The sequence below is a fragment of the Aspergillus melleus genome (genome assembly GCF_016097325.1).
Source record: "Aspergillus melleus strain CBS 546.65 chromosome Unknown contig5, whole genome shotgun sequence".
In the NCBI taxonomy this organism is placed as follows: Eukaryota; Fungi; Ascomycota; class Eurotiomycetes; order Eurotiales; family Aspergillaceae; genus Aspergillus; species Aspergillus melleus.
The window spans coordinates 2,941,797-2,954,950 of NW_025763374.1; the positions used below are offsets into that span (position 1 = coordinate 2,941,797).

Here is a 13,154-nt window from a genome sequence, read left to right on the forward strand (position 1 = left end):
ATTCGACCAAAAGCGGAGCAAGATAACCAACTTCTCAAAGACGACGTGCCCTTCTATGTAGGTGATTGTACAGGGCATGTAGTCAAAGCACCTTCAGGGTATGTCTCCATCCTCCTAACTCTGCCTCTGGTTTGGGGATATACGGGGTTGGAGCTAATATGATATGTGCCGTAGTTTTGCAGAGCACGAGAAGAACAGCATTGTGGCTGATGCAGATAGTTACTTAGCTCAATCTCTATCAAGTTACTGTAATGCAGAATGAGTTAGGATTTGGGCTTGAGAGGGAATGGAAAGATAAGTTCGAGGGTTTTTCTAACGGGTCAAGGTGTCTTGGGGTTTCTTCTTAGTTAACAGGGAGATTGACGAAGCAGGGACTTTTCTTAACATGGTATGATCTTCTTTTTCATTGTTACATTCTATCGTTATTTGCTCGATAAATTCTTTCGATGAACAGCAGTCATGAGTGTTGGTCCAACGGAGTCTTCCTGTCAGCTACGGGTGGTAAATTGGATCCTGATGTGTGGCCATCACGTCTTTCTTAGCTGCACGAATTCAAGACATGCCTTTGGTGTTGGTTTCTGTAGAGTTAACGAGGACGGAGGAACTGTATCATATGAAAGGGGGAGAAAGGTTTGCTGACTGAGAAAAACCTTCACTTTGTATCATTCATCATACGGCCATGCCTTTTCCCATGCAACTTTGTCCTGCTCAGAACTGGCGAGAGGAGCAACTATCTCAGCCTTAGCTTGGCTCATAAGCATTTTCACTTGGTCATATTGGCCAGGCGAGACAACCCCCTTCTCAGGCCATAAATTACCCAACGACTGTTTCACGCTCCGCATTAGTTCCATAGCCCTAATTGTGCCAACGACATCCTCTTCAATCGAGTTAGCCTCGTCAGCGGAAAATCTGATCGGTATCGGCGGGTTTCCTGCGGCCTGGACACCTGGCAAACATTGCCACTCTTCTTCTAATTCGAGCATCCTAGATTGATACAGCGCCTCTCCGTCGACCAAGATATTGTGAGCAAACAACATCATCTCAAAACTGGAGGTCTGTCGACATCCCATGGCTCTAAATAGTCTCTCGTTGTTGGCACATGTGAACCGTCGATATAACGCGCTGAGTGACATGTTCATATACAGGCTCTGGGCTTCTGCTTGCTCTGCGGGATCGAGTTGATCAAAGTTTTCGGGGAATGGCGGCGGATCCAATCCTTCGACAACTGGACCATCATAGTCGAGGAAATATGGCTGACGGGCTTGTTCAAAGAGTGGTAGCAGTTCACTCGACTGCCAGTCAATAATACCTAGTACTTCCCATGGCTTTTCGGGGTTTACAGATATATTCTCGCCGTGGAGGTCGGGGTGCCACAATACAGCACATGAGATTGAATGGTCCAAAGGAGAAAGAAACTTCACCAGACGTAGATAATTCTGAAGAGCGGCAGCCTTTTTCGCACGGGAAGGGTTATATGGCCGGGACCGTATAGGGCCAAAGGCGACCGGGGTAGTTGGGCCATATTCTGTACGCAACTGATCTCACGATGTCCGACTGCTAGTTTGTATTGCTCAACACTGTCCCCTGGAACGGACATAAGTAAGTCATCCCAATAGGCTTTCATGAGGCTTCCTACATGGGCCTCGGTCAAATTCTAGTGCGATCCGCCCATCGTCAAGAAATTCTCTACCTGTTGAATGGCCGACAGCAAAGAAATGCTCCTTGATTTGGGATCCATCCTCTTTCGTGAGAATGCATCCATCGGCATTAGGCAAATCGGATGAATAGTATAGACTCCCATATTCGGCAAATGCTGTTGACATCCAAGCTCTTTGGTATCTTGAGATTGATTTCACGACTCCAAATCTCTGCTTGATGTCTAAGCTTGCCCATATTTTATCCAGTGGGACACCTGCAACCTTCTCCATTATGATGTATTCCGCGCCAAAGGGGTTCTCTGTTGCCTTGGAACTCCAAGCTAGCACTCTAGGCACGGGGGTACCTAGGCAATTTCTAGCCTAAGGGACTACATTAGGATACAAAGAGGCGATAGGGGTTTTAAACGACTTACAAAGTCCATTGTGGCCACTTCACTAGCGGTGGTATTGTGAGCCCGCCCAGCGTTGGGATTTGGTACTTTACCAACTACCTGCGTGCCATCTTGCATTGTGAACAGAAAGGTCTTATTGAACATTCCATCGGGAAATTTCTCAACACGGGCGCATTGCGTGAGCGTACAGCCGACCGACTCAGCAGCACGCTTTGCAGTTCATTCATATTGAAGCTGACATGACGAATGGCCATCTCGTGAGCTTCATTAGCAAGAAAGCGGCCTCTTGTATAGCGAAAAAAGTCGGGGTTCGTGTGCCAATCTGTATGGAGTGTCTGATCCACCTTCATCCTTGATTTGCCGTCAGAAGGCGATATATGGATCCTTTTTTGCTTGGCTAAACCCGAAGCACATCTTCGAATCATGGTATGAACGTCTGTTGAGACCTTTAAACATACGATAGCAATGAAGAAACCAGCAAGACATTGGTGGAAGTTAGGATACTGTAACATGAAAAAAGATATATAATTGTTGTTTGGGGCTTCCAAGCTGGACTCAGCGACGCAATCGTATTTGCAGGCCCGTATCGTAAGCTAGACGGGATGTATGGAAGAATCCTTCCAAGCAAGACGTCTCGGATGTTGGTTATCGCAAGCCTTACTCTTTTCGGTTGGCAGATCTCCACCAGCCGCGAAAATCATATTGTCAGAGCAGGTGAGGCAGGACGGGATCGGAGGAGAGCCCGTCGAGGTCACCTGAATCAGCCGGCAGGACGGCCTCCGGATTCCGAGGCGGCCGTCCAGGTCCGGGGGCCAAAAGTCACGTGTAGGCAGACACCCGGGCCCGAGTGGAGACATCCGAGCGATGCCGTCATCGGCCAGGGATCTGCCGGTCAGCATCCATTCAGCTATTTAACATGTAAAGAGCCTCGTTCGGTTTTGCCTGGCATCAATCACAGTTTCCTCTTCTTTCAAACAGAAATAGGCTGATTTAGCTTTACACATATTTTACACCACAGCTCGATCCCACAATGGCGAAACTTGACCAAGTCCGCGCCTCCAATGCCGCTATCAACTCTCAGAGACCCGAGCTGGTGGCTGTCTTTGTAGGCGCGACCAGCGGCATCGGTGAAGGGACAGCCAAGGAGCTCGCCAACACGGTCAAGAAACCCACTATTCATCTCATCGGACGTAACGAAGCCACCGGATCCAAAATTTTGGATGAATTGAAGGCCGCGAATCCCGAGGGTTCTTTCCATTTCATCAAATCCGACGTGTCGTTACTCAAGAACGTTGACAAGGCTTGCGCCGAGATCAAGGAGAAGGAGGAGTCAATTGACCTGTTGTTCATGAGTACGGGCTATATGGGCTTTTCTAAGAATGGTACATCCTTCTTCCATTTCCACCCTTAGGTACCTCGCCGTGCTAACGAAAATCAACCTTAAAGATACATCCGAAGGCCTCGAAAACAACCACGCTCTCCGCTTCTACTCGCGTATGCGCTTCATCTATAACCTGCTTCCTCTCCTCCGCGCCTCGAAGGGTCCCGCCCGCGTGATCTCCGTCCTCGGCGGCGGGCAAGAAGGCACCATTTCGGAAGACAACCTCGATTTGCAAAAGAAATGGACGTTCCTGAATTCTCTCACCTACGCGTCGACTATGAACTCGCTAGCTGTCGAGCACCTTGCTGCCCAGAACCCCTCCATTAGCTTCATCCACATGTTTCCCGGTGTCGTGCGCACGCCGCTGATGAGCAGCACATTTGGGAACCTGGCTGGCTCGATTATGGGGTTCTTGTCGGCGCCGATCTCGATGACGCCTCAGGAGAGTGGGCAGCGAAATCTCTATATGGCGACGTCGGCCGCATATCCGGCAGCGAAGACGGAGGGTCAGACGAGCACTGGTGTGCCTCTTGTCGGTGGAGTGGGTGTGTCCAAGGGGTCGACAGGCAGCGTTGGCGGAGGCTCGTACATTTTGAACTATGATGGCAGCGATGCTACGAATCGGAAGGTCATGGACGGGTATCGCGAGAAGCAGTTCCCGGCGAAGATTTGGGAACATACGTTGGCGACGTTCGCGAAGGCGTTGGATCCGGCTCATTAAATTTTCCTATGTTTCTTTCGAGGTGCTCGCAAGTATATCCTTATCTAATCACCAAAATATAACTAACTAGAAATACTAATTATATTGAAATGACGTCATGTTGGGCTACTCAATTTCGATATGTGTACCTGGATTTTCAGGCACCAGAGTCTTCGCCCCTGCATTTTTATGTCTTTCATTTAGTGCTTGGATTTGTGCCATTATTGAGTCTCTAGGGGAGCATAGGGTAGAGCTAGTCCCTATTCTGCATGTCGATGGGTGGGACTCTTATCTTTCAACCCCGCATTTGTCCCGGTGATCACGGGATACAACGTGACTGATAGACGAGATCAAATAACTAGTGTGGGGGGGTAAAGATGGTGCGGGGGCTTGACTTGACTCCCCGATACCACGACCCCATATCTGCATGCAACGGTATGAAGGGACATTGTTGATCCTTGATGTTACCCCTTGATTCGGTTCCATAAATAGCCAACAGAGCCCCTGGTTCAGGGATCCGACTCACATACGCAGAGCACACCACGAATCTGATACATTATTTCCTCAATCTACACTGTATAACCAGATCCCAGCCTCCGACATCGCAGCACCGACCAACATGTATTCCCCTACAGTCGGTACCCGGGTCGAGGACCTCGATACGCCATCCATGATCGTGGATCTAGACCTCGCCGAAGCCAACCTCAAGAAGCTCATGGACCAGCTTCTTCCCACCGGACTGAACATTCGCCCTCATCTGAAAACAAGCAAGAGCGCCATCGTGGCCAAGAAGATGGTCCAGGCGGGCGCAAAAGGAGGCTGCGTCGCGAAAGTGAGCGAAGCTGAAGCCATTGCCGCGGCCGGGTTTGATGATCTCCTGATTACCTGCGAGATAGTCGGTGCGGCGAAAGTGAAGAGGCTGGTGGAGTTGTTTCGCAAGCACCGATCCATCCGCATCGTTGTGGATAGTGAAGTCGGTGCGACCGCTATCAACGACGCCTTGGCCAGCTCGGGCATCGACGATCCCATCACTGTTCTAATCGATCTAGACGTAGGGCTACACCGAACGGGCGTGAAGCCTGGAGACGCAGCTCTGGCCCTGGCGCGACATGTGAGCGGTCTGAAGCATTTGAAGCTGATCGGTGTGCAAGGTTATGAGGGCCATCTGCAGCATCTGCACGATAAGGAAGATCGGAAAACGCAATGTCTCGAATCGATGGCTATTTTGACCGGCACTGCGGATGTGCTGCGCAACGCAGGCCATCACATCGAAGTCGTCACTACCGGTGGAACAGGCACGGCTGAGTTCTGCGCCACCGTACCGGGCGTGACGGAGTTACAGCCAGGGTCGTTCATCTTCATGGATACGGATTACCGAAACGCCGTGGGAAGCTTTTACTCGAACAGTCTGACCATTCTCTCAACCGTTGTCAGCAAGCAGGGACCACGGGCTGTGACAATTGATACCGGGCTGAAGTCGTTGACAACAGATAGCGGGCTGGCGGAGTGCAAGGATTCTCGGTACGAGTATGGGGTTTTGGGCGATGAGCATGGCTCTCTGACATGGGAGGTTGGCACGCCGGATCTTTCGGTGGGAGATCGTGTGGAAATGGTCCCAAGCCATATTGATCCGACGGTGAATCTGCATGACTTCTATTATGCCCATCGCGGTGGCGTTGTTAAGGAGATTTGGCCGGTCGATTCCAGAGGGAAGGTTCAATAGTGCGCTTGCACATCCTTGGGCTTGACACTCCATATCACCATATCAAAGGAAGCTGAAGATTACCTGGGCCGCCAATTAGGAAATCCTACACATGAACAAGTCACAGACTGCCTCAGGCATGTCGATTCAAATGAAACTATTCTATATAAACATATCATCTAGACACGTGCCGGATTTCTTTTGTACTGGTACTGTTATGGCCGCAGACAATCCCTTCCTTCCTTTACCTCCTTATCATCCCATCTTGGTCATTTTTTCATCACTAAAGGGCCCTCTAATTGAATGACTTGTGTTTAATGATACGACTACGACTTAGGTGGTGAAATCGGACGGAAATGAATTGATTATGGCCCTATTTAGGAGGGTAAAGATTGAAAGCAAGGCAGCAAGGCAACCATATTCGTGAGTCAAGCAAAGGCCTTAGTGCTCTAATTGGAAATTATGTCTTATCCTGGCAAACATCTAATGAATGTGACAGATGTTCAGACAAATTCGATGTTTCTTGGTTCCATCGATTCAGTCTTCCAATATAGCAGTGCCTTGAGAAAGAGATTCCATAACAAGATTCTGTACATATCGACCAAGTTATCGCCCTACATGGCATAAGGACGCAGCAAGAAGCCTGTCGAGATGATCCCTGTCTTCTGTTGAAATGTTTTGAGAAAAAAAGTGCAGGGGCTGGGTACTCGAATCAACGGCGGTCATACATGGTGACAGCCCCCACTGCGGTGGATGGGCATTCCGTCCGGGATCCACTTCCTCAATGCCGCAGCCAAACAGACCCCCAAGATCGGCACTTTTAATAAATTAAGGGTCACCACTGCTTGCCGACAGCCCTTGGACGGATCATCGTTTGACAGAGCGACATTTTACTTTTGGGGGTTGAGTGGCCCGGACATATGGAATACCCTCACTGCCCTATCCATTGACTGCGAGTGACGGTGCGGTTCTATGGCTTCCCAGTGATACTAAGTAATAGGTGCGCGAGAACCTCATAGTTGTCACTGCAGGGTATGACTCTACCTAGATTCGAGAAGATTCTAGCCTAGGGCCGGGCTAGTGTACGCAATGTAGAGGAATATGGCGCAGATCACCGTTGCAGTCAGGGCATTCCAACGAAAGGCCTAGATCGGCCGTCCAACAGATGAGGGCCCTCATCACGGCCCTCGCAGAGACATTCAATTGGCCTGGTTCACAGTCTACCCCTCGATGCTGCAGGTTGTAGCTCTCATTGACCGGATACAATCCACTCTATCCACATACGGAGCAGTCACCACCACCCCGACGCTCGCTACCCACGGGCTACGACCCGTAAAGAGTAACTTCTTCTACAAGTGAGTTTGATCTAGTGTTGCTGTTGGCCAATGCGATCAATGCCAATGGGTGTCATATAATCCAGACATCCCGTCTTGTCAGTCCTCTCTTGAGGTTTTCACCCTTCACTCAGTCATTCCTTATCCCTTATTTCCAACTAATTGATTGTCACTCGTTTCAGACCCTAGTCACTCGTTTATATCCTAACCAGCAAGCAGATCTTGCGTCCACGCTCGTTTTCAACTATTACTAATATTTTTGTCCCCTCCCCCGCCATTGCGCGCCTTCTCGACCAGCGCCTGAATGGTGCTTTTGTCTACCCTTGAGATTCCACCTGCAGCTCCTGCTGCTTGTATGACAACATCGTCAAGGACCGAATCCCCACCAATAATATTACCAACCTTCGACCCCAAACCTGCCCCTCAAGTTCATTATGACTTAGAGGCCGGTCCTGAAGCTGACCTTTTGTCACCTGGCCGCCGTTTGTCTCCACGTCCAACTTTCCTCGACGGCTGCTTTAGTCCCAAAGATGGCCAATCCACCTTGAAGCGCCAGGGCTCTAGCGACGTTGTTCGCTATTTTGTAGGCTCTTTGTCTTCCTTTTTCTGGGTCAAATGGACGCAGGTCTAACTAGAGATTTCAGCATGGCCCCCGCGATTTGGATAAGCACACTAAATGGCCCGTTTTCCTGCGACTGCATGGTAGTGTGTTGCCAAAACTGATCATCCCGCTTTCGTTCATTGCCATCTGGTCGACAGTCGTTACGCTGGTTTGCAAATACGTCTACGATCGTGAGATTTCTCGTTTCTTGTACCGCAACATGGTGCTAACTGAGCTCAGTCGGGATTGATAACATCTTGCTTACCGTCACCGGTCTTGTCGTTGGACTATCTCTGTCATTCCAAAGTTCAACGGCTTACGAGAGGTATGACTCCTGTATTCCTCTCGAGAGGTAAGCAGCTAAGCTGAAATAGATGGGCCGACGGACGAAAATACTGGTCTCTTCTGCATCAAGCCTCGCGCAACCTCGCTCGTACTATCTGGATCTGCACTGCCGAGCGCGAAGGCGAAGAAGGGAAGGAAGATATTCTTGACAAACTGTATGTCTCTATCCATTCAACCGACACCTTTTACTTACTTCGACTATCTAGGTCTGCGATGAACCTGATCCTCGCATTCGCCGTCGCTCTCAAGCATAAACTTCGCTTCGAACCCGACATCGGCTACGACGATCTCGCAGGATTAGTAGGCCACCTCGACACCTTTGCCAAAGAAGCGCATGATCGTCAGCGTCTTGTGCCTCCCCAAAAGTCCTTTTGGAAATCAGCGGGCGAGTACCTGTCATTGTCAATCGCAGAGTCCGATCCCCGGAAACATGTCAAACGATCCAAGAAGCCCCTTGGTCATCTTCCGTTGGAGATTTTAAACCATCTGTCTGTGTATGTCAATCGGTGGATTGCGCGCGACGCGCTTAGTTTCAATGTATACCAGACGCAAGCGAGTATGTATAGCCCATCCATTTACAATGCCTACGCCCAATACTACCCATGGTCTAACACAAAACAGTCAACAGCCTCGCCAGTCTAAGCGAAGTCGTCACCGGTACCGAACGCGTCCTCGACACGCCCCTCCCAACAGCGTATACGATTTCCATCGCCCAAATCACCTGGATCTACGTCCTTGTTCTTCCTTTCCAGCTCTACGACTCCCTCTCATGGGTGACAATCCCCGGATCAATAGGTCTGTCCCTCCCTTCATTCCTCTTCACAAATATACAACCCCTAACCCCACCCTCCAGCGGCCGCATACATCATCCTCGGCCTCTCCGCCATTGGCCGCGAAATCGAGAACCCATTCGGCGACGACGTCAATGACCTCCCCCTGGACACGTACTGCCGTCGCATCGCCCAAGAACTCGACACCATCACCGCTATGCCCCCGCCCAGCGTCGACGACTTCGGTAGCCGCGACGAGAACCTCGTTTTCTTTCCCCATAGCACCGCTGGATATCCGGAGTGGAAAGAGCGCAGTTTTCATGATATAAGGTCGATGCTAAGGACGAGGGTCATGGCGAATGCACATTCTCCGTTGAATACGCCGAATTCGTCGACTATATTTGGGGATAGTAGGCAGTGTTTGAGTCCCGGGGTTTGAGGTTTTGGTTTCTTGAGGTGGATGGGCCTTGCCTGCTTGCATTGGCTTGTTGGTTTGGTTCGTAAGTTGTGTTTTGATTATTGCTTTTCCGTGTCCTTCTTTCTCTCTTCCTTGGCTTTTCTCCTTTCCTTTCATCTAGAGAAGGAATTGGGTTCATTGCTTCCCTCTGCTTTTTATTTTTGCTTGTTTGTCTGCTTGCTTAAGCAGGTCATCTCGTCACTCATTAATAACCCTTCTATTATTTCCTTTGTTTGCGATTGAGATTGAGATTGGATCATTGGTTGAAACCTCTAGTGTGTTTCGAGTGTTGCTGTTTGTACTGTACCTTCGAGTGATGGTTTATCTGCTATCTGTGTGATTTGGTTTCTCCTTGACTGTTAGATAGAACTTCTTTGGATATTATATAACTACTTGAGTGAGGATTCGACTTTGGGTATTAATCTCCTACTGCGTAAAGCCCAATTAGACTGTGCAATTGATTATCGTTCATAGAGATTGGGTGCTAAGTAAGAATCAGTTTTATATAATGCCAAAACGCATCTCAATATTCCAGATAAATCTCAGGTATTTTAGGACTCTTCGTTGATGTACATTGACCATTTATCACATCCCTCTTGTCTAAACACGAAACACGTAAAGAGCTCTAGGTATCTAAGACTGATTCTCCTCTTCCTTCAGCTCCTTCTGGACCTGGGCTTTGATGATCTCCCGCACGGCCTCCCACGAGTTCTCCACCTGCGTCACGCGAGACTCCTTCTGCAAGAGCGCCTTCAACTCATCCGGCAGCACCTGCGAATCAAAGTCAAAGCCAGCCTCATCCTTCAAGGCCGTGGCGACCGCGTCGGAGAACTTGGCCGGGTGGGCGGTAGAGAGCGAGATGTGATGTGTGGCGCCCGTGCGAGCAATCGATCGGTGGGCAGCCGTGATACCCACCGAGGTGTGCGGATCAAGCACGTACTTGGTCTCTTGGTAGCATGATTTGATGGTCGCCGAGGTCTCGTCGTTGCTGACACGATCACTCTCGAAGATCTGGCGACCGTTTGTCAACATGTCCTGGTGGATGGGGCCGAAGCCGCCGGAGGATTTCAACGACTGGTACCAGGACACGATGTCCTCGCTAGCTTGCTTCTTGCTGGCTCGGCTGTCTGCGCCGTTCGCCAAGGCGTGTTCTGTCGATGGTTAGGGGTGGTTAGATATTTGAGGATTGGGTTGCGTACCCTTTGACAGGAACCACAGTAGTCTCTCGAAGTTGCTGGACACCAGAATGTCCATGGCTGGGCTGAGAGTCTCCTTGCAGGCGTCGGGCTTGCCGGCCTCCTTCTCCTCAGCGGGGTGCTTCTCGTAACGACCGGTCGTCCAAAATCTGTGCAGAATATCGTTTCTTCGAGAAGGTTAGCCGCACTGTATTGGGCTAGTATTTGCATTGAAGTTGACTTACTCGTTCGTCGCGACTACAAACAGGCAAGACTCACATATTAGTCTCGGATAAAGTGACAGTTAAAAGGTAGAAGAGCAACTTACCAACCAGCTTATCCACGGGAAGACCCATCTTGTGGGCAAAGTAACCGGCGAGGATGTTTCCAAAGTTTCCGGTGGGAGTCACAAATCGGACCTTGTCGCCAACCTTGAACGAAGGCGACTTCTTCGCAAGCTGGAAATACGAGAAGTAGTAGAACACGATCTGGGCGAGAATTCTCGAGAAGTTGATGGAGTTGACAGCGCCCAATTTCAGGTGCTCGTTTGCGTCGGCATCGCCAAACAGCGCCTTGACAATGTCCTGTTAGGATTGTTAGATTCAAGATATATTCTTTTTGGATCGCCACCCGGAGCATACTTGGCAGTCGTCGAATGTCCCGGTAACGGCCAAGTTGTGGACATTCGCTTCCGTGCAAGTGGTCATCTGCACTTCTTGAATGGGACTGATACGGCCCTTGGGATGCAAGATAGTGACCGTTACATCCTTCTTGCCTCGGAGACCGTAGATCGCGGCGGAACCAGTCTAGTTGCCAGTTAATACCTTCGCTAGATCGCGCAAGGCCAGAGAAACTTACATCACCGCTCGTAGCACCAACAACAGTCAAATGGTGCTTGTCTACTCCCGTGTCAGTTCAATTCACACCAAACCCAGGGAAGCCATGGACATCTGGCTGATTGTCTTGCGCTGCCGCACCTTTTGTTTGTTTTCCCTGGTTCTTTCGCACGAGTAGATATTCAAAAAGGTTTCCCAAGAATTGCAAAGCGCCTGAAGCCGTCAGCTAAGTAGCCCCAAAAAGTATCCAACCCAAGTATAACCGTACAATCCTTGAAAGAGTAGCTGGGTCCGTGGAAGAGTTCGAGGAGGTAGAGGTTATCGTTCTGCAGGTGAACCAACGGGGTGATGTCTTCGGCACGGAACGTTGAATAACTCCGATCAATGATGCCTTTCAAGTCTTCAGTGGGAATTTCGGAGGGCGAGATGTAGAGACTGAAGATCTTCAGCGCGAGATCGGCGTAGCTGAGATCCTTCCAGCTTTGCTATAACTTGCTATTAGTCTTCACATCTCCGCGGAGAGACCTATCATGAAGGCCTTCAAGATCACGCCAATCTGCATACCCAATTATCTGCGCTCGGAACCTCATGCGGCAGGAAAAGTCCACCGTCCGCAGCCAGTCCCTTCAGGACCACAGTCTCGAAAGATAGCTTGTCGCAAGTTAGCACCTTATCGCCAATCGGTCGCATATAGAGTGAATCGCACGTCATAGTCACCGCCTCGGGTGGAGAGGTATTTCTGCGACTCAGTCGGAGCCCCGTTGGTCGTCATGATGTCCCAATGGCAGCGCTTGCTCTGTCGCTCGCTCGTCCGATAACACTAAGCACTGGAAGAAGTAATTCGACTTTCTGCCCCTCCCGACGTCGGCGAGATTTCGTCCCGCCATCGGCCTGGAAAATCTATCTCCCCGTCAATCACGGGTGACTCATAAGCCACGTGACTTTGCCACTACAGCAGGTATCGGGGACGGTCTTCTCTGTTCTTAACCATTTCCTATTCAATTGGACGGATTCTTGAGAAAAGGGCTTCCATACGTTCTTGACCGTCTAATATACAGTGTTGTGTCCTTGCATGTTGTCGCCACGTCGATGTAGTCTGGTTAGGTGTAGACTTCATCAGAGCCCACGAAAGCCCAAGCCCAACCCAACCCAGCCCACAAATGGGCTGGGCTTTGGGCCAGGTTTTAGGGCCCATAATGGGCTATGGGCTGAGCCCAGGGGCCCACGGCCATTAGATGGGGCCCAAATGGGCCCCCAAACTAGGCTAAACAGTGCAAACATGCTCCGATCTCATGACTGCATAATTTATGCATTTTTTAGCTGTAATATTGAGTATTTCTCTTACATTATTTCTCTTGAAAAGCAATCATTGACTCGTTGTAATGTCTACTTCGCCTGGTTATATCTTATATTCTTACTTGCTGAAGCGGTCAGCGTGCAGAGATTAGTTATTAAGATACTATTTAAAAAGCAGTAATTCAATATATTAATGATACTCAAACTCATCATCCTCCCTATTCTTCCTCTTTCTGAATCTTCCTGAAGCTCGTGTTTGTGTGATATTCTCTGGTAACTCAGGCTCTGTATGGCTCTGTATCACTGCTACTTCTTCATCTTCTTGCTCCTCAGTGTCACTAATCGGCCCTATCTCAACCTCCTCTAAATTCTCATCCTTCTCTTCCTTTGCTGCCTCGATCTCGTAGATAGAGAAGAATTCCTTGAGAAATTCTGCCTCTTGGTCTTCGAGATCAAATCTTGATGTACAAAGAAACATCATAATCTCCTCAATTGTCTCAGACTTCA

The 13,154-nt window shown here is 49.6% G+C and overlaps 6 protein-coding genes across 6 annotated transcripts; 4 read left to right on the top strand and 2 right to left on the bottom strand.

Annotated features, from left to right (window-relative positions):
• Positions 1-662: 662 nt before the first annotated feature.
• Positions 663-2,167, bottom strand: LDX57_009374 (uncharacterized protein; the record flags this gene model as incomplete). The annotated part of the gene is made up of 3 exons (XM_046091100.1): positions 663-1,525; positions 1,691-2,018; positions 2,072-2,167. 3 exons carry the CDS (start codon positions 2,165-2,167, stop codon positions 663-665), a joined length of 1,287 nt encoding a protein of 428 aa, XP_045947077.1.
• Positions 2,168-2,946: 779 nt separating this feature from the next.
• Positions 2,947-4,305, top strand: LDX57_009375 (uncharacterized protein). Its single transcript, XM_046091101.1, has one exon. It carries the CDS (start codon positions 3,430-3,432, stop codon positions 4,150-4,152), a length of 723 nt encoding a protein of 240 aa, XP_045947078.1. The 5' UTR covers positions 2,947-3,429; the 3' UTR covers positions 4,153-4,305.
• Positions 4,263-5,982, top strand: LDX57_009376 (DSD1 family PLP-dependent enzyme). Its single transcript, XM_046091102.1, has one exon. It carries the CDS (start codon positions 4,751-4,753, stop codon positions 5,852-5,854), a length of 1,104 nt encoding a protein of 367 aa, XP_045947079.1. The 5' UTR covers positions 4,263-4,750; the 3' UTR covers positions 5,855-5,982.
• A 1,489-nt stretch (positions 5,983-7,471) lies between these two features.
• LDX57_009377 (uncharacterized protein) lies at positions 7,472-7,798 on the top strand (the record flags this gene model as incomplete). The annotated part of the gene is made up of 1 exon (XM_046091103.1): positions 7,472-7,798. One exon carries the CDS (start codon positions 7,472-7,474, stop codon positions 7,796-7,798), a length of 327 nt encoding a protein of 108 aa, XP_045947080.1.
• A 528-nt stretch (positions 7,799-8,326) lies between these two features.
• LDX57_009378 (uncharacterized protein) lies at positions 8,327-9,322 on the top strand (the record flags this gene model as incomplete). The annotated part of the gene is made up of 3 exons (XM_046091104.1): positions 8,327-8,669; positions 8,735-8,908; positions 8,967-9,322. 3 exons carry the CDS (start codon positions 8,327-8,329, stop codon positions 9,320-9,322), a joined length of 873 nt encoding a protein of 290 aa, XP_045947081.1.
• A 651-nt stretch (positions 9,323-9,973) lies between these two features.
• LDX57_009379 (threonine synthase THR4) lies at positions 9,974-12,123 on the bottom strand (the record flags this gene model as incomplete). The annotated part of the gene is made up of 10 exons (XM_046091105.1): positions 9,974-10,491; positions 10,540-10,703; positions 10,761-10,773; positions 10,844-11,099; positions 11,157-11,321; positions 11,374-11,414; positions 11,493-11,564; positions 11,620-11,836; positions 11,916-12,002; positions 12,058-12,123. The coding sequence occupies 10 exons, from the start codon at positions 12,121-12,123 to the stop codon at positions 9,974-9,976; spliced, it is 1,599 nt and encodes a 532-aa protein (XP_045947082.1).
• Positions 12,124-13,154: the final 1,031 nt, after the last annotated feature.

Coding starts and splice junctions, on each gene's coding strand:
- LDX57_009376 (XM_046091102.1), top strand. CDS start 4,751: ATGTATTCCCCTACAGTCGGTACCCGGGTCGAGGACCTCGATACGCCA.
- LDX57_009375 (XM_046091101.1), top strand. CDS start 3,430: ATGGTACATCCTTCTTCCATTTCCACCCTTAGGTACCTCGCCGTGCTA.